Source organism: Thamnophis sirtalis, unplaced genomic scaffold (assembly GCF_051295495.1).
Source record: "Thamnophis sirtalis isolate CommonGarterSnake01/CBP01778 unplaced genomic scaffold, rThaSir2_p1.2 scaffold_2, whole genome shotgun sequence".
Taxonomy (NCBI): Eukaryota; Metazoa; Chordata; class Lepidosauria; order Squamata; family Natricidae; genus Thamnophis; species Thamnophis sirtalis.
In genome coordinates this window covers 1,578,070-1,598,040 of record NW_028261382.1, presented here as the reverse complement: position 1 = coordinate 1,598,040, position 19,971 = coordinate 1,578,070, and the positions used below count along the sequence as shown (strand labels likewise).

General features: G+C 46.7%; 2 protein-coding genes across 2 annotated transcripts; one reads left to right on the top strand and one right to left on the bottom strand.

The window, feature by feature from the left end:
• Positions 1-4,637, bottom strand: MCEE (methylmalonyl-CoA epimerase). Its single transcript, XM_014073835.2, has 3 exons — positions 4,547-4,637; positions 2,098-2,423; positions 1-433 (listed from the first exon to the last, which is right to left on the bottom strand). The coding sequence occupies exons 1-3, from the start codon at positions 4,575-4,577 to the stop codon at positions 281-283; spliced, it is 510 nt and encodes a 169-aa protein (XP_013929310.2). The 5' UTR covers positions 4,578-4,637; the 3' UTR covers positions 1-280.
• A 675-nt stretch (positions 4,638-5,312) lies between these two features.
• On the top strand, positions 5,313-18,099 carry MPHOSPH10 (M-phase phosphoprotein 10). The gene is made up of 11 exons (XM_087703975.1): positions 5,313-5,446; positions 7,126-7,798; positions 8,772-8,941; positions 10,079-10,262; positions 10,809-10,950; positions 12,024-12,091; positions 12,999-13,136; positions 13,911-14,021; positions 14,794-14,901; positions 16,111-16,338; positions 17,902-18,099. The coding sequence occupies exons 1-11, from the start codon at positions 5,349-5,351 to the stop codon at positions 18,046-18,048; spliced, it is 2,067 nt and encodes a 688-aa protein (XP_087560101.1). The 5' UTR covers positions 5,313-5,348; the 3' UTR covers positions 18,049-18,099.
• The last annotated feature ends 1,872 nt before the right edge of the window (positions 18,100-19,971 follow it).

The window sequence follows — 19,971 nt, the reverse complement described above, 5'->3', positions numbered from 1 at the left end:
TTTTTCTCCTTGGTTTTTAATTGTAAATTTGTGACACTTTATGTGAAGTTCTGCTTCCATATTTCCGGTTACACTGTTAATTGGGGCGCATTCCCCGAAATGAATGGGATATCTCAGCGGGAACTTCCACCGGCAATCCTGTTCCTGCCCTTTCAAAATAGGGGCCCTGAAGTTTTGGGAGAGGCCCACCTTGGATACGTGCCACAGAGAAGAGAGAGGTTCAAAGTCATTCTTTGGCTCCTGCGGTGCGGGATGGACGCATCCTTCATTTTTTGGAGAACTAAGCTTGCTCAAGTTCTACCAGCACCCCGTCACAGTCTTTGGGGTGCAGGAAAACTACCGGCTTTCCGTGAGCCCCGATTTGGGGTTCGTCACTCAGAACGCGGATATTTTTCCTCTTCAGCTCTTTGATGGCGTTGGCGATATTGTCCACCTGGCAAAACAAAGAGAGAGAGAGATCAGTTTTCGAAGAGTTGCTTGTCAGAAATAAAGACTTCTTAAAACCAGTAGAGAAAACCTCTGGGGCCCCAGATGTTCCTCAAATACAACGCTCAATGCGCAAGGCTATTGGGGGGGGGAGAAGGCTTGGAAGGATAGTTCAGTGCATTCATTGTCAAATGAATCACTGCAGTTGTTATATCAATAACACAGTTGTGGAGTGAATCTGGAGACTCTAGAAAGAGGGCAGAGAAGAGCAAGAAAGAGGATTAGGGGACTGGAGGCTAAAACCTATGAAGAACAGTTGCAGGAATTGGGAATGGCTAGTTTAATGAAGAGAAGGACTAGGGGAGACATGATAGCAGTGTTCCAATATTTCAAAGAATAGGGAGTCAAGCTATTCTCCAAGGCACCTGAGGGTAGAACAAGAAGCAATGGGTGGAAACTAATCAAGGAGAGAAGCAACCTAGAACTGAGGAGAAATTTCCTGACAGTTAGAACAATCAATGAGTGGAACAGAAGTTGCCTCCAGAAGTTGTGGATGCCCCAACACTGGAAGTCTTTAAGAAGATGCTGGATAGCCATTTGTCTGAAGTGCTGTAGGGTTTCCTGCCTGAGCTGGGGGTTGGACTAGAAGACCTCCAAGATCCCTTCCAACTCTGCTATTCTATTCTATTCTATTCTATTCTATTCTATTCTATTCCCCTATCAACTCCAATTATCAGAAGGGGCCCCAAGGGACACACTGCAATGGCCATGAGTCCCTTGCCAAGCATCTGAATTGTGATCACGTGACTGTGGGGATGCTGCAATGGCCATAAGTGTGAAAAACGGTTGTAAGTGGCTTTTTTCCAAGGCTGTTGTAACTTTGAACGCTCACCAAATGAACTGTTTGCAATTGAAAGACTATCTGCATTTCTAAAGCAGATTTTGCTCAGAATGATAAGACAGCAAGGTGATCCAACCCGTCAGTCCTAGAGGAGATCAACCCTAACTGCTCTTTAGAAGAGGAAACTCAAAGACTTTGGCCCCCTAAGGAGAAGGAAGAAGGACTCCCTGGAGAAGAGCCTCATGCTGGGAACGATGGAGGGCAAAAGAAGAAGAAGGGGACGGCAGAGAAGGAGGTGGCTGGAGGGAGTCATTGAAGCAGTCAGCGTGAGCTTCAATGGACTCCAGAGGATGGTAGAGGACAGGAAGGCCTGGAGGAACGTTGTCCATGGGATCAGACATGACTTCGCATCTAACAACAACATAGATATATATGTAGGTAGATAAATAGGTAGATAGATTGATTTAGATAAAGACTCACTACACCGGTCAGTCCCAGAGGAGATCCACCCTGACTGCTCTTTGGAAGGCCAGATCCTGAAGAGGAAACTCAAAGACTTTGTTCCACCTGATGAGAAGGAAGAAGGACTCCCTGGAGAAGAGCCTCATGCTGGGAACGATGGAGGGCAAAAGAAGAAGAAAGGGACGGCAGAGAAGGAGGTGGCTGGATGGAGTCACTGAAGCAGTCAGCGTGAGATTCAATCTCAATGGACTCCAGAGGATAATAGAGGACAGGAAGGCCTGGAGAAACGTTGTCCAGGGGGTCGCGATGGGTCGGACACGACTTCGCAACTAACAACATCTTTGATATGAAACAAAACCAGAAAATACCTCCAGGCAGATGTGATGCATCCCCCCGGACTTATTTTTTTGCAGGAATCCCGTGATGGGGCTTTTTTCTCCCAGGGGGTGTAGAAGCTCGAGTTTCGTGTTTCCCAGCTCCACGAAGACCGTGTAGACCCCGTGATCGGGGAGGGGAAGGACTTCGCTCACGCGGGCTTGTAGCACATCCCTGTAGAGAGCGGTGGCTTTTTCCAGGTCAGGCACGGCGATGGCCACATGGTTGAGCCGCCCCAACTTCCACAAAGCTTGTGGAATCGCCCGGTCTGAGGACCATCTGACCGTCGGAGAGCTCCAGTGGAGGCGCGTGAAGAGACCTGGGACAAGGAGAAAAACCACGTCTCCAGATGTGTTGGAAAGCTCGGGTGCTACGACTCGTCACCTCGGGTGTGTGTGTGTGCCAGGTGCAACCTTGCAGGTGTGAAGGACGGTAAGGCCAGGAAGGAAGAACGGTGGCCTTCAGATAACCCACCTCCCAGATATGGATGTGGAGGAAGATGCCATAAGATCATCGTATTTTCCTGGCATGTTCTGCAATCTTTGCTCCTTCTCCTGGTCTGAAAATTAAGGCGGCTTCAGTTGGATTGCACTCTAGAATATGGGTTTTCAACTTTGGCCACGTTAAGAGGGGTGGATTTCAACTCCCAGAATTCCCCAGAAAGCGTGGGAGTTCTGGGAGTTGAAATCCACCCCGCTTAACGTTGCCAAGGCTGAAAAAACACTGCTCAGTTTTTGGGTTGAAATGTCAGCTCAGAAGACAACCCAGATCTTACAAATATAAAGGTAAAGATTGCCCCCGCAAATATGTGCTACTCGTTCCCGAATCTTTTAATTTCCGAAGAGCCAGCGCTGTCCAAAGACGTCTCTGTGGTCATGTGGCTGGCATTCGCTAGCTGGGGAATTCTGGTAGTTGAAGTCCAGACATCTTCAAGTTGACAAGGTTGAGAAACACTGCACTAGGGTAAATGTACTATAAATCAGGGACTAACAAGATTGTTGAAAATGCTCCCTCATTCTCAAGAATTTAGACACACAAAGTTACCCTCCCAACAGCCAAATATCAAACTTTCCCAGAAGGACCCAGAGCCGGGTTTCCTTGAGCAGAAAATGTGGGTTGTGCACCCATGCCTGAAAATCCCCAAATGTCCTATACCATGTTTATAGTATCACAGTAGAAATCTTTTAGCATTTCTCTCCCCAGCTGTTAAGCACGCTGCAAAATGCCTGATGTTTCACATTCACAAATGTGTTAAAACTGCAAATATGAATAAGCAAATCCATTTTTTCCACCCCACATTAAGGCTGGGGGTAAGTAGAAGCAGCTGGTTCCCGCTGACTTCTTCAGACGGACATGAACGAAATCTGCACTTCTGTTGATCACATTTTGAACTAGTTGCCAATTTAGCTGTAGGCAGGATTGAGGGGCGAGGAACTTGCCCTGCAGGGACATTGGGGGGGATGGGGGATTACAGATGTGCCTGTTGGAGCTGCCACAACTCGTAGACAAATGTGACAAGCAGTTTACTGTCTGCTGGATTATTGGAAAGATAGCTGCAACAAAATAATTATGCGATGCAATTTAAAAAATGGTCTTGGAAGTCCTAAATGTTAGATATTATTATTGTGGTTGGTTGCACAGTCAGACAGATGTTTAGGCTGGATTTGGAAGGACTTGGGAGAGCAGATATTCTTATTTGACGATGTTAAAAGTACCATCATAGCTGTTTTTTAAATTATCGCTGTTGCACTTTATTATTGTTATTGTTTTTCAGTCAGATAGACTGTCTTTGGCATTTTTGTCAATCAAGTTCAAGAGTTTGGGGGCAGTGTTTTTCAAACTTGGGAACTTTAAAACGTGCAGACTTCAATTCCCAGAATTCCCCAGCCACCTTGATGAGTGGAGAATCCTGGGAGTTGAAGTCCATTGAGAAACACCGCTGTATCATGCCATTCAGGAGTACAAAATGAAGCTCCCTTTGAAAAGATACTATAGGACTGCCTCCCCACAGACACAGAGGGATATTGGGTTGTCTTCTCCCCCCGGGCAGGGCAGACCACACAATCTGCGATTCCCCCAAAGCAGGCAGGTAGAGACATGAGCTGCTCTGCGGTGGCAATGGAGCCTCCATGTACAGGAGCAGCCTACCCTTAGGATGCATTCCAGGCGAGGGAAGGAATTGCACCCCGCGACTTGCGCGCTTGCAAGCACCGTCCCAGGGAAAGAGCATTGCACACAGCTTCAATCCAGCTGTTGCAACCCTTTAATCTCGCACAGCGGCAGGATGGAGGGTTTATTTGCAGGCATTCATGCGCGGCTGCACCAATGCAAGCATTGCAAGCGTGCAAAAGGCCCCACCCGGCCAAGTTGCAAAGGGGTCTCTGGTGCAGAAAGCGCCTCCCTCCCCCTCCCCGTTTCTTCCCCCAACTCCCCAGCACGTACCTGCCACCAATTTCCCCTTGAGGGCGGCCATCTTTATACCTGGCAAGGCCAGCCTTGGCTCCTTCGCCTTTTCGGGCGCGGTGAAGCCAAAGAGGAACTGGCAACGGCGTCGCCGCGGGGCCAAAATTAGCCGGAGGAGGAACAGCGGCCGTTCGCAAAGCAGAGGAAGAACCGCCGCTAGGTCCTAGCGCCTGCATTTTTCAAGAGTCCCGCTCCCTTTCCCCCAATAGGTACTTTTTGACGTATATATTTCACAACCACAACCACAACAAAAAAAATAGAGGTGACAATGCAAGGCAGGGGATGCAGCACTTAGGGGCGGCGAGGCTCCTTCCGATCAGCGGGAGGTTGGAGAGCTGTTCTAAGGATGCTAAGGGGGGTTGGGTGCGTTGCAAAGCAGGGTTTTCTTTTTCCAAAGGCTGAATGCGCTCCGACGACGCCACCTGCCCCAAAGGACCCGCCTCTGCAGGCCGTCTGTGCATGCCCACCCAGTGCAAACGTGTCGCTCAGCCTTTCCATGGGATGGCCGCCCCACCTCGCAGGGCTGTTGGGAAGGTACAGGGGAGAGAGACGTAGGGAGGGAGAGAAGGGAGAGCTGTGCAATAAAAGCGTCCGTTGCCTTCACCCCCATTGCAAAAGGTTCGGGAGTTCCGCTGGTTTGCCCGGCCAGACAACTCGCCACCCTTGTAGAGTAGAGCCACCCGGACCTTTTCTTTTGCAAGCGGAACCTTCCTCCGCGGAGCGAGCGTTTCCGGGCGGAGCCGATTGGGGGACGGACGCGCCGAAGAGGCGCCCTACAAGCATGGCGGACCTCGCTGCGGCCCCGTCTCCACGGCAGCGGCTGGACACGTGTTTGGCGCTTCTGGGCGCCGCTGCGGGTCGCCCCGAGCAGTTCCTCAGGTAGAGACGGGCTCAGAAAGCGGGTTCCGGGCGGGGATCGGTCTCCCCCGAAGCGTCGCACTACAACGCCCATCGCTCCCAGCCAGCGGGGCAAGGCAGAGGGACCCTCTTGGAGGGCGGCTGCGGCGGCCGGCTCCGCGGGAGGAGAGCCTCCTCCGGCCAAGCACCCGCCGCGTCCCCGCCTTGCTGTAGCCGAGACTTTGGCTGCCAGGTGGAAATCCGCCCGGTGCAGCGCAGAGGGCGCCCGGTTGGGGAAGGAGGGTCGCCTTTTACCCCGGGATTGCAGGGAGGGTCCCGGATTGCTCCCCCTTCCTTCCTTGTGTTGTTATCCTCCTCCCCACGCCTGCCGGATTTGCATACCGGGAACGTTGCTTGCAATAAAAGAAAAATCATGTAGTGATTTATTAAGCTTTTTTTGCAGCTCAACTTTCAATGACTGAACGGCTCCCAACAGATAAATTACAGTACAATCAATGAAAGGTTAATAATATTGATATATGCTGTCCAGATCTCAATGACTCGGAGCAGCTTACAACCCTCAAATCAGCAATAAAGTCGATCAAACTTCATCATAACAATGGTGACTTATTAAGCTTCTATGTCACCTGGCTGTCAGCTACATTGGTTGGTTTTCAACAAACCACAAAAAACCCCAATAATGGTTTATTAAGCTTGCTTTCTGTCCAATTTTCTTTTTTTGAAATGTCCCCCCCCCCCAATTAACCACTCTTACACCATTAAATTTACAAGTGTGTCATCTGGGTACAATCTTTGTGTCATTATATTTAACAGTTACATCATTTTTTTAAAATCTATTTTTATCTTACCTTTACATTTCAATTGCCTTTTAATTCAACTCCCACCCTATAATTCTGCGTTCTTTCCCAAATTATTTAATTTTATAGCAATAGCAGTTAGACTTATATACCGCTTCATAGGGCTTTCAGCCCTCTCTAAGCGGTTTACAGAGTCAGCATATTGCCCCCAACAACAATCCGGGTCCTCATTTTACCCACCTCGGAAGGATGGAAGGCTGAGTCAACCTTTGAGCCTGGTGGGATTTGAACCGCCGAACTGCAGATAGCAGTCAGCTGAAGTAGCCTGCAGTACTGCACTCTAACCAGAAATTTTCTGTTTCTGTTTGTCTATATTCATTTTCTATCCAGTGATTAAAAAAAAAACATTCCCATCTCTTATCATGCTCTGATTCTTCCTTCTCTTTAATTGCCCAACGTTAATTTTCAGTGAGTCTGTGACTCACAGCCATCCAATGAAATGACAGTGAAGTGATGATTTATTCAACTTGTGTGCCACCAGATTCTCAACGGCTTTGGGTGGTTCATGAAGAGCTGAAGTGGCGCAGTGGTTAGGGTGCAGTACTGCAGGCCACTTCAGCTGACTGTTATCTGCAGTTCAGCGGTTCTAATCTCACCGGCTCAAGGTTGACTCAGCCTTCCATCCTTCCGAGGTGGGTGAAATGAGGACCCAGACTGTGGGGGCGATATGCTGACTCTGTAAACCGCTTAGAGAGGGCTGAAAGCCCTATGAAGCGGTATATAAGTCTAACTGCTATTGCTAACTGCTATTCATGAAACGAAGACCTGGAGGGTCAGCCAGGCTTTAAGAAGGGGCAAAAGTAATTTGATCTTGAGGGGGCCTGTAATCTCTTTGCCTTCCAGTGTCCAGGAGGGCCTTGCCGCTGAATTCCTCACCTTGACCAAAACGCTCTACGATTTCCATCACGCCCTTCGGGGAGAAATCGTGGCTGGGAGCCCTTTAGAACAGCTGGTGGTCGAGGATTTCGACGAGGAGCAGATCTGGCAACAGCTGGAGCTCCAGAACCATGCCGCCCTGGGGTCCTTGAAGAAAGCGGTCGCGAGAAACGTGGAGGACGAGGGAAAGGGGGTGCTTTCCCTCCTCCCAGACGTTGAGGAGGACGAGGAAGATGAGGCAGGAGATGGTGAGGAGGACATGGACGCGGAGGACCAAGCGGGGAAGGGAGCCAGCAGCCGTCACAGCGAAGAGGAAGAAGAGCTTGGCCAGATGCGAAGCAATTTGGAAGCCTCCCAAAATGGTCCTTTCAGCGACGAGGACTCTGAGCTGGACTTTGATATCGATAGGTTAGAGCAGCAAGCCCAAAGGTCAAAGTGCGTGAGGAAAAAGACGGGTTCAGACTCCCTGGTGGACGACAGATTTTTCAAACTCTCCGAGATGGAGGCCGCTTTGAAGGCGGAGGAGGAGAAAGAAGGGAGCAGAGATAATGACAGCGATGGAATAGATTATTTCGAAGAGATTTTCTCTGAAGATGATGATGACGAGGAGGAGGAGGAGTTTGGATCGAGGAAGAAGAAGGTAAGCGCTTGAGAGAAAATATTGTATTTTTATCAGGTAAATTTAGTCTGCTCTCAAAGGTGACTTGAGAGACCGCCTGCTGCCAATTACCTCCCATAGACCCCTTAGATCTCAAAGGGTCGGCCTCCTCCGGGTTCCGTCCACCAGCCAATACCATCTGGCTACGACCCGGGGGAGGGCCTTCTCTGTGGCAGCTCCGGCCCTTTGGAAGGAGCTCCCCGCGGAGATCTGGACCCTCACCTCTCTCCAGGCCTTCCGGAAAGCCGTCAAAACCTGGCTGTGCCAGCAAGCCCCCAGGCTTAGGGTTGATGAGTTCCCCTCCCCTCTCGACTGGTATGGCTGTGTGATTTTCGTGTATTTTAATTATGTGTACTGTTGTTTATGTCCCCTTTCCCCCCCTGACTTGTTCGCCGCCCTGAGTCTCTCCTGGAGAAGAGCGGCATACAAATAAACCAAATACAATACAATACAATACAATACATTATTTTGAGACCCTTTGAGGCAGGAAAAGAAAGAATTGGGTTTCAAAACCAATTCAAGGATTCAAGATTTAATTTATTTGTATGCCGCCCTTCTCCGGGAGGGACTCAGGGCGGCGAACAACTCAAAAGGGGAAAAGGGGACACAAACACAATACACGTAATTAAAATACACAAGAGTCATACAGCCATACAAGTCGAGAGGGGAGGGGAACTCATCAACCCCCAGGCCTGCCGGCACAGCCAGGTCAACTTAGAAGAGCTGACTGGGCAATTCTGGAAATTGAAGTCCACAGGCATTGCTGCAAACAGAATATTTATCCAATTTGTATAATTATTTTAAAGTTTTGCTTTGCATCCTTTGAAAGAAACTCTGGAAAATCCTACAGCAAAACACTGCAGATCTATCCCACGTATTTTGAGAAAGAACCGTCCTTTTAGTCACTTACATTCCAGGGTGTTCCAATATTCACTTCTGTTTTCTTCTTCCGCAGGCGAGTAAAAGTGCTCGCGATCTTAAATATCAAGATTACTTCGATCCTGTGGATGAGAGCAGCGATCCCCTGGATGAAAAGAAGGATGACCAAAATAGCCAGAGTGGAGAAGGTGGAGAAGAAGAGGAGGAGGAGGAAGAGGAGGAAGGCAGTGCTGAGAGCGTTCTCGAGTATGTGGCTCATCTCTAAAGGCTCTATTTTAATAAAGGAGTTACGAAATCTTTTAATACATCTATAATGCAAACTTTGTAGAAACCTCAGTAACAGGTACATTCAGTAAGAGCCAGTTGGTGTGGTGGTTCAATTGCTGGCCTAGAAACCAGGAGACTGTGAGTTCTAGTCCGGCCTTAGATATGTAAGCCAGCTTTGAGCCAATCACCAGGAATCTGTGAATCCTAGTCCCGCCTTAGCCTTGAGAGCCAGCTTTAAGCCAATCACCGGGAATCTGTGAATTCTAGTCCCGCCTTAGCAATGAGAGCCAGCTTTGAGCCAATCACCGGGAATATGTGAATTCTAGTCCCGCCTTAGCCTTGAGAGCCAGCTTTAAGCCAATCACCGGGAATCTGTGAATTCTAGTCCCGCCTTAGCCATGAGAGCCAGCTTTGAGCCAATCATCGGGAATCTGTGAATTCTAGTCCCGCCTTAGCCATGAAAGCCAGCTAGGTGACTTTGAGCCAATCACCAGGAATCTGTGAGTTCTAGTCCCATCACCTTAGACATGAAAGTCAATAGCAATAGCAGTTAGACTTATATACCGCTTCATGGGGCTTTCAGCCCTCTCTAAACGGTTTGCAGAGTCAGCATATCACCCCCACAGTCTGGGTCCTCATTTCACCCACCTCGGAAGGATGGAAGGCTGAGTCAACCCTGAGCTGGTGAGATTTGAACTGCCGAACTGCAATAGCAATAGCACTTAGACTTATATACCGCTTCATAGGGCTTTCAGCCCTCTCTAAGCGGTTTACAGAGTCAGCATATATTGCCCCCAACAACAATCCGGGTCCTCATTTTACCCACCTCGGAAGGATGGAAGGCTGAGTCAACCCTGAGCCGGTGAGATTTGAACAGCCGAACTGCAGTCAGCTGAAGTTGCCTGCAGTGCTGCATTTAACCACTGCGCCACCTTGGCTCTGGATGACATTGGGCCAATCACCTCGCAGGAATGTTGTGGAGAAAATAGGAGGAGGAAGGTGTATTAGGTATATTCCCTGCCTTGAGTTACTAATAAAGTGAAAAAGGCAGGATAAAAGTGCAATAAATAAAAATGCATGCCTAATGGATTTATTTGTTACTCTAATGTTGAATAGGAGCGCTGAGGACGTGGGCGAAATGATTCAGACTGAGCGTGGGAAGAGCAGAGACCCCCCCAAGAGAGTGACTTTTTCCTTGCCCTTCGACAGCGACGAGGAGGAAGAAACGGAGCCCCCATTCCAGGAAAAATCTAAAAAGGCCCCCGAAATGAAATCGTCCTTTGAGAAAAGGCAGGAAAAGGTGAACCTAAATCCATGTGGGCTGTTATCTGAAAGAATCTTTATAACTACCCTGTTTCCCCGAAAATAAGACCTCCACGGATAATAATCCCAATCAGGCTTTTGAGCGCATGGGCTAAAATAAGCCCTCCCCGAAAATATCGCAACACAGCAGCACCCATGAGGTGACCACCTTCGCTGCCTCCTGCATTTCAAAAATAATAAGGCCTCCCCGAAAGTAAGGCCAAGGGGGTCTTATTTCAGGGGTCAAAAGGAAATAAGACCCTGTCTTATTTTGGGGGGAAACATGGTATGAAATCTTCAGGCCGGAAGGGGAAAAAAAATGAAGCGAGGACGGGACAAGAAAAGGGTTAAAAGTGTTTTTCTCAACCTTGGCGACTTTAAGTCCTGTGGACTTCAACTCCCAGAATTCCCCCAGCCAGCTCTGCTGGCTGGGGGATTCTGGGAGTTGAAATCCACAGGACTTAAAAGTCCCCAAGGTTGAGAAACACTGGGTTAAAACATTTGGGCCTTGGGAATGAAAGTTTGCTCGTTTCCCCCCTTCCAGATGAGCGAAAGAATAAAATCCCTTGAAGAGGAGCTGCTGAAGGAGAAGCCGTGGCAACTGAAGGGCGAAATTGGGGGGCAGAAGAGACCCGAGAACAGCCTCCTGGAGGAGATGCTGCTGTTTGACCATGCCGTCCGAATGGGTGAGCCTTGAATGGAGCACAGAGACGGAAGGAAGAAATGCTCCTTAGCGTTTACCGTATTTTTCGGAGTATAAGACACACTTTCCCACGCCCCCCTTAAAAGAGACTGAAAAGAGGCGTCTTATACTCCAAATGTAGCTTTTTGGAAGCTTTTTTTCCAGCTCTATTGAGGTGCTAACAAGTGAAGCGCTCTTCCGCTTTTCTTATTGCTTCTCTCTCCAACGATCAGCTGTGCTGTAGAAGCGGTTTTTTAATCCCCCACGCTAAGGAGCATTTCTTCCCCGGGGGTAAAAAACATTCATGTGCATTCAAAACCAGCAAAACTTGCCAGACTAAGGATGCTAGCCAGATGTATACCTGATAGGCGGAATTTGTTTTTCCTATTTTCCTCCCCAAAAACTAAGGTGCGTCTTATAGTCTGAAAAATACGGTATGTGTTTGGTTTATTTCATTTTTATACAAATAAGTCATGTTGGTGAACGTTTCCAACCCACCTTCCTCCTCTTTATTTTCTTCACAGCAACAACCTTGTGAGGCGGGTTGGACTGAGAGAGAGCGATGGGCCCAAAGTCACCCAGCTAGCTTTCATGCTTAAAGTGGACTAGAACTCACCGTCTCCTGGTGATTAGCCCAAAGTCACCCAGTCGGCTTTCATAGCTAAGGCAGGACTAGAACTCACCGTCTCCTGGTGATTGGCCCAAAGCCACCCAACTTGCTTTCTTGCCCCAGGCAGGACTAGAACTCACATTTCCCCTTCTTTCAAAGCCAGCACCTGAACCAAATTGGCTCTTGTAGCTAGGAAAGCTGGCTCGTCCCTGGCCAAGATAGTTCCATCATCTCTTTATTTTCAAAAAAACGATACTGTTAAATCTCACTCTGGGCACGAATGAGAATGTATCTGCTGAAACATTATCTCCGCATTGGTGACAGGAAGGGCATCCGGCCAGTACTCGGCTCCATTCAGTCGCCCCAAACACCACCAATGCAGGGGATTACGGGAGTCTTTAAAAGTAGATGATACTGTTAAATCTTACTGTGTGTGTGTGTTTTTTTTTTAATGTGTGCGTTCTCAGCTCCAATGGTCACAGAAGAAACAACTCTTGAGCTGGAAGATATTATCAAGAGAAGGATAAAAGATCAGGTGAGTAAAAACTATTAAGTCTTTCTCTCATTCATGCTGCTTGAGAGAGGAACCTGCCCATTTGGCCACCCTAGCTGCTCCGTGACGCTGGTTTGCTGTTATTATTATTATTATTATTTATTTGTCTTGTATGCTACCCACTCCCGGAGGACTCCGGGCGGCTCACAAAAGACAAGGGAAAGGTGGGGAACAAGACAAAGGCAACATATTAAAAACAAAACCAACATTCACAATTTCCGTGGAGGTAGATGCTTCTCAGCTCCCCCCAGCCTGCTGGAAGAGCCAGGACTTGGTGGCTTTGCGGAAGACCGGGAGGGTAGTAAGGGTCCGGATCTCAACACGGAGCTCGTTCCAGAGGGCCGGAGCTGCAACAGAGAAGGCCCTCCCCCGGGGAGTCGCCAGCCGACATTGGCTGGCAGATGGGATCCGGAGGAGACCCAACCTGTGCGATCTAATTGGTCTGAGAGAGGTAATCGGCAGGAGGCGGTCTCTCAGGTTCTCTATGTTGTCTGGATTGTGGGTGTCCTTCCTTGAAGGAGGTACAGAAGATTGTTTTCCCATTTTCTAAGAACCCTTAAGAGTCTGTTGCTGCGGAATTTTTCTAAGGAAGCAATCTGGCGTTTCAGCGTTAAAAAAGGTTGATAAGTTTTCATGACTCTGGCATGCCTTTTTTTTTAAAAAAAATAATCCAATTCTTTACATTGTACAGATTTGTGTTCTTGACTCCTGCAATTTTGTCAAGCTAATTTTATGGCTTATTACAGAGAAAGAATTGCATGAAGGCGGAACTTAATCCAGAGCAAGATGTTCATTGCTATCTGCGGCAAGCATTGCTCTGGAGTTTCTTTTAAGAGACACACACACACACAAGAAACAGCCCCCCCCATGTTAACATTTTGTTTCCTAGGCTTGGGATGATGTTGTCCGTAAAGAAAAACCGAAAGAAAATCCATTTGAGTATAAGAAGCGTTTGACTCTGGATCAGGAGAAGAGCAAATTGAGCCTGGCTGAAATTTACGAGCAGGAATATTTGAAACTGAATCAGGTGCGTTACCGTCCGTTACTGAAATTTAGGCTTACCCCTCTGCCGAAGCGTTTTGCTTATTTCCACCGGACGACCCAGGATTTGATGGTTGTGCGAATTCAGTAGGGGGAAAAAAAAAAGAATTGCAAGCCAATTGCTAATTCTTAAGTTGGACTTCACTGATTTGCTTTTTGTTTTCTTATTCTGCTTGAATTATGTGTTAGGACTGGACAAGGTTACAAATATGACGGTTAGAAATAAAGTTTGGGTTTTTAAGAATAAAACAATGTGGAGATATCCTACATTTTTGAGAAATACTTCTGCAGCGCCCAAGTGTATCCTTGGTTGATACAGATTAAAAAGTTTCTCAGACCCTGTTTTATTCCCACGTATTCAATTTCTTGGCATTCAGCAGTAAAACACAACAAATCATTTTATAAAAGAATATAGCAATAGCAGTTAGACTTATATACCGCTTCATAGGGCTTTCAGCCCTCTCTAAGCGGTTTACGGAGTCAGCATAACGCCCCCAACAACAATCCGGGTCCTCATTTCACCCACCTCGGAAGGATGGAAGGCTGAGTCAACCTTGAGCCGGTGAGATTTAAACAGCCGAACTGCAGAACTAGCAGTCAGCTGAAGTAGCCTGCAATGCTGCATTTAACCACTGCGCCACCTTGGCTCTATCTAAGAAACCAAACTTTATATGAGATTAAAAATTAAGATACCTTCTATCCTGCCATTTTTTTTAAAAAAAGGAATTGCTCTCCTTAACCCAACGTTGTGTTAATGCAGAAAAAAACAGAAGAGGAGGAAAAATCTGAGCATGTTGAAATACAGAAAATGATGGACTCTCTCTTTGTTAAACTGGACGCCCTCTCCAACTTCCACTTCATGCCGAAACCGGTAAGTACGATGCCCCTGCAGACTTGGGAGCAAGTATTCTATGAGTAAAAGCTCAAAGTTTTGAGTAGAAGGGTTGAGAATACTTTGCCTGCTTGGAAGACTTTTAAAGTCCATATCTGTGTTTCTCAACCTTGGTGACTTTAATATGGGGGGGACTTCAACTTCCAGAATTCCCCAGCCAGCATGGGGAAATTGAAGTCTCCCCATCTTAAAGTCGCCAGAGTTGAGAAACATGGTTCTTTATGTTTTTATGTCTCTGTAGGATGATAAGGATGATGTGACCTGGTAGCTCAGTGGCTAAGACGCTGAGCTTGCCAATCAGAAAGGTTGGCAGTTCGGTGGTTCAAACCCCTAGCACCGCGTAATAGAGTGAGCTCCCATTACTTGTCCCAGCTTCTGCCAACCTAGCAGTTCGAAAGCATGCAAAAAACATAAATAGAAAAATAGGGACCACCTTTGGTGGGAAGGGAACAGCGTTCCATGGGCCTTTGGTGTTTAGGCATGCCAGCCACATGACCACAGAGACGTCTTTGGACAGCGCTGGCTCTTTGGCTTTGAAACGGAGATGAGCACCGCCCCCTAGAGTCAGGAACGGCCAGCACTTAGGTGCGAGGGAAACTTTTACCTTTAGGATGATAAGTAAAGAGGAAATGCAGCTTTTAGGCCTTTTACCCACCCAATTGCACTTCATTTATTTTTAGGACTGCAATGGTTGAACGACGATGTATATCCATCATGCCTCTTTTTTTTGTTTTTTCCTTCCCCCCGGTAGCCTGTGCCAGAAGTTAAAATTGTCTCCAATCTCCCAGCAATCACCATGGAAGAGGTGGCTCCAGTGCATGTCAGCGATGCTGCCCTTCTGGCACCTGAAGAAGTCAAGGTGCGGCATTAAGGTTTCTTGCTCTCCGCCACTAGCTGATCCCATCCGTGGGAATCTGGTTCCATGCCAGGCTGGGGTGAAGTCCAGGGAGGGAGCTCATGCAGTTGGTTTGATCCACACACCCTCCGAGGTTCTTCTGCTCTGCCTAAAGGGAAAGGATGTCATTTCAGTGGGTTTTGGGGCCGGTGGGGGAATCATTCCAGCAAACGGCTCCAAAGGGAAAACAAAATCTCTTGTGTTGTGGACATGTTAGTGGCGGGTCTGTGTTGGGTGTCCCGGAGATTTCTTTTTCCTTTTTTTAAATAGCATTTATTGAATTTTCCAACATTTAAAGGACAAAACACAAATTTACACTTACGACAGCTTTTCCATATCGGTATCAATATCTCTCTCAACAATCCTATTTACAAACATTATATTTCCATTTCACCACCCTAAATTATATCCTTATTTAGGTCAGAATAGCTTCAAGTTCAATATCATCTATTTCCTATGCCTTTTACATTCTATATATTATACGTCAACATTTTATACCCTAAGTTTTTACGTTTACTCTCAAGCCAGGAATACCATCTATTCCAGATTTGATAGTACTCGGTTTCCTCCCTTGCCTTCATTTCCATAGACAGCCTATCCATCTCTGCACCTTCATAAATTTTTCTTTTTTTTCTCTCTCTTTTTAAAATTTTTATTTTCCATTTTCATAACATATAATCCACATGTGTACTACTACATAGCCAATATCTTATTGTATTAAGTAGTAATTACATCAGTTCCTCTTGTCATCAACGCCCAGAAAGATAAAAACCCATTATTCATCTCTGCACCTTCATAAATTTTTCTTCTTATAATCGGGTCTGGGGGAGTATCTGTCTGCTTCCAATTCTGTGCTAACACAATTCTACTTGCAGTTAGAATATGTAGTGTTATGTATTGTAGTTTTCCCCCTCCATTTTCCCATCAAAAATACCCAGGAGAAACAGTTTCAACTCTATTCTCTATAGTTATCTCTTCCAGCCACTTTCTTATCTTAAGCCAATATTTTCTGATCTTAAGGCAGGTCCACCACATGTGGTGGAATGTTCCCTGCTTATACCCACATCGTCCCGGAGATTTCTGAGTTCCTTGCGAAGATTTGTGGGATCAAAATTGGTTTGTTGGTTTGGGTTTTTTTTTTTGGCCAAAATGCTTCACTCGCTTGTATTTTAGGAGAAGAACAAAGGGGGCGATGTGAAAACCAACGCCGAGAAGACCCCCACCGATAAGAAACGGGATCGCAGGAAGAAGAAGACGATGAAACGCCTGAGGCTGAAGGAGAAGGAGCGGAGGCAGAAGCTCCTGGAGAGCAAATCGGAACTCGGTGCCAAGCTCAGCAGAAAAGCCTCAGAGGCCCAGCTGAAAAAGCTGACCAAGGAAAGGGGCACCTCGCTGCTTAAGGTACGGTTAAGAAAGTGGGACTCAAGACCCCCAGACCCCCCCCCCCTAAATTTTGTCTGTCCGATGCAATAGCAATAGTTCGACTTATATACCGCTTCATAGGGCTTTCAGCCCTCTCTAAGCGGTTTACAGAGTCAGCATATCGCCCCCACAGTCTGGGTCCTCATTTCACCCACCTCGGAAGGACGGAAGGCTGAGTCAACCTTGAGCCGGTCAGCTGAAGTGGCCTGCAGTACTGCACCCTAACCACTGCGCCATCTCGGCTCTAGATAGATAGATAGATAGATAGATAGATAGATAGATAGATAGATAGATAGATAGATAGATAGATAGATAGATAGATAGATAGATAGATAGATGATAGATAGATAGATAGATAGATGATAGATAGATAGATAGATAGATAGATAGATAGATAGATAGATAGATAGCAATAGCAATAGCAATAGCAATAGCAATAGCAATAGCAGTTAGACTTATCTACCGCTTCATAGGGCTTCCAGCCCTCTCTAAGTGGTTTACAGAGTCAGCATATCACCCCCAACAACAATCCGGGTCCTCATTTCACCCACCTCGGAAGGATGGAAGGCTGAGTCAACCTTGAGCCGGTGAGATTAGAACCGCTGAACTGCAGATAGCAGTCAGCTGAAGTGACCTGCAGTACTGCACCCCTAACCACTGCGCCACCAGTTTTGCCGCTCCCCCCGCCCCCCCAAAAATTGGAAGCAACATCTGGCTTTGGGGTGAAATTGTCAAAAAATGCAGCCACCTTATCTCTGGTTTCAGCATCCAAAGTGGGATCATATGACCGGCAAGGGGGGGGGGGAGCCACTGGAAATGGATTGTGATTCCCGTTTTCCAAGTAGGTTGCAACTTCAGTCAGTCACTAAGGGATGAGTTGTAAGTCAGGGACTTTCTGTTTGCAGCTGATTTGAGCAAGTGCCGCAAATACAATTTGAAAAAAGATAATGGTACAATTTCTGGCTTGGGCTGACTCTGCTTTTTATCTTAAGGATTCAACCGTTACGAAGGATCTTCTTTCAAGAGTCTTGAAATGTTTGAGTAGAACTGACTTTCTCCCTGCCCTCTCTTAGAAAAACACACACACACACAGACACACTGCTTTCATCCTCCATCCTGATTAGCATGTGTGAAGCACGAAAGTGTCGATCTCTCTCGCCAAGTCCTTCTGGAGGGCTGCTGGGAAGATTGTGTGCTGCTTAACACAATGGCTGCCAATGCTTTTTCGTCACGGTCAGAGTACAAAATGGGCTTTCCTCCCCCCTGAAAGCTTTGTGTGATTTAGCCTGCTCCTTTTCACATTTATTTAAATCAGTGGTCTCCAAGCTTGGCAACTTTAAGACTTGTGGACTTCAACTCCCAGAGTTCCTCAGCCAGCAAAGCTGGCTGAGGAACTCTGGGAGTTGAAGTCCACAAGTCTTAAAGTTGCCAAGCTTGGAGACCACTGATTTAAAGGCTCCCGTTGTATTGAAAGGATAAGTGTGTTTCCACTCTGTGCCTTTCATTTCCGCCCAGTAAAAAGGCTTCTCCCCCTCTTTGCAGGATGACGGCCGAGACAAACCTTTGAAGTCCTCCAAGGCTTTCTTCTCCCAGCTACAAGATCAAGTGAAAATGCAAATTAAGGAGGCGAAGAATATTCAGAAGAGACCAAAAAAGCAGGCGCTCTCTGCCCAGAAGCTAAAGCTATGATACATTATGCATGTCTTGTTTTGTATAAATTAAAATAAGGGTTGGATTCTTCTTCTTATTATTATTTTCTTGATTTAAAACTGTGCTTTGAATTAAACTCCGTTGATAGGCACACATATCTCCCCTTTTCTCTCAAAGTCATCGCTGTACGCCATCCAATAGGGTCACATTTAAAATGGCCATAATGCCTTCCTTTGGCCAGTCTGCGGTCACCTCTGGCTACTTGTGATTCCAAGCATTTTTCGGTCAAAGGAGCAAAGGAATTAGGAGTGATGAGGTCCAGCACATAATGTTTCCCCTCCCAAATACCATGCCCCCCTTCACATAGCAGCCGAAGCAGAGGCTGACACCTCCGAGGCTCCTTCCAACTCCGTTATTCTGTACTCTGCAAAGGGTTTATTGTTTTTCCATGCGCTTGAATTCCTCCCGATGCCTAGGGCGATGGGTGGCTTCTATATTTCCGAAGAGCAGCCTGGTGTATATTAAAAACAATCCTTTTGCAGAAATTTAATTGTTAGAAGAGGGCTTTCATCCTCGTCTGGTTAAAGCAGCTCTGTTTTCTCATCTTAACAGCATTAAAAGAAAAGCAAGATAGCTCAGGAATCTTGATCACTATTCAAAGTGCTTAATTCAGTTTGGAAAATTACCTTTCAGGCTTATCGTTTGCTACAATTATCCCTTTTAAAGCTGAAAAGAAGTACGCCCTTAATGCCTTCTAGGAGAGCAGGGGAAGACAGCCGATCAAAAGATGCCATTTAGCACCTGAAATGAACAGTATTGGTTTAGTAAGGCATTAAATACTTTTTTTTCCCTTTTCTTTCTCTGGCTGCATAATTGTATGTTTTTTTTGCATTTGGGGCTTGTGGGGGAATCTGTCAAAGGCAATTAAACTCAGGCCGAATCTGGATTTGAATTGCTTTTCCAATTTTGGGCTAAAAGCAAATAGCAACATTTGCAGCATATTAAGGAGGAAACGTAAGGCTGCTGTCTTTAAAAATGGAAAAGCCGATCTAATTGATAGGAGTGTTAAGATTGTGTCAGCTAATGGAAGCAGCAGGGGGAAAAAAATCAGGGAAGTGGTGGGATTTTTCTTGCACAGAAATGATTTGTGTGCTGCCAACGGAACCATCAAAAAAGCTTTCCGGTGTAGGAACATCTGCATTTGTTCCAAAATCTTCCTTCCAGACCTGGCAAGTTAGATGCTTCTGGGGAATTCAGCAGAATTTGAAGTCAAAATTGCCTCCAGATTCTGTCCTAAATGTAAAAGGTGAATCTATCCTTCCTGGGAATTATAGAGAAGGATGGTGCTGGGCAAAGTGGAGAGATGAAGGAAGTGGTGGGGGGGGGTCCTTACAGGAGGAGAGGGCAAGGGGAGAAGGCTTTGGCTGCCAGTCTCCGGGAGTTAAACCTCACTTGGGGACATTGTTCCCTTTTCAAAGATACAAGAGCCCAGTTAACCTGTGGAACTCATTGCCACAGGATATGGAAACAATCTGGTTTAGGTACTACAGCAACTTGGCCACTTTTAAGATGAGTGGACGTCATCCCCCATCATTCCCCAATCATCGTGCATCTTGTTCATCCATCTAAAAGCATGCTGGCTAGGGGATGCTGGGAGTCGAAGCCCACCGAACGTTCCCAATTTGAAAAAAACACCAAAACTGGAGAGCTTTGCAAATAAGAGAGGTTGCAAAATAAGCAGGCAAGGATTGAGTAGTTTATCTACCCAGAATTAAAAAAAAAACTGGTTGCATTTCAGGCCTGGAAGGAAGGAAGGGGGAAAAAAAAGCTACTTTTACTGAAATTGGGGGATTGGACTCTTAAATATGAAGAAAAAAAGGCTGGACAAAATTTGCAGCTGTAATTTCTGGCTACCGATCGATCGCTCCAGCATCGATCTTGCATGCCTGGATCCGGGATGGA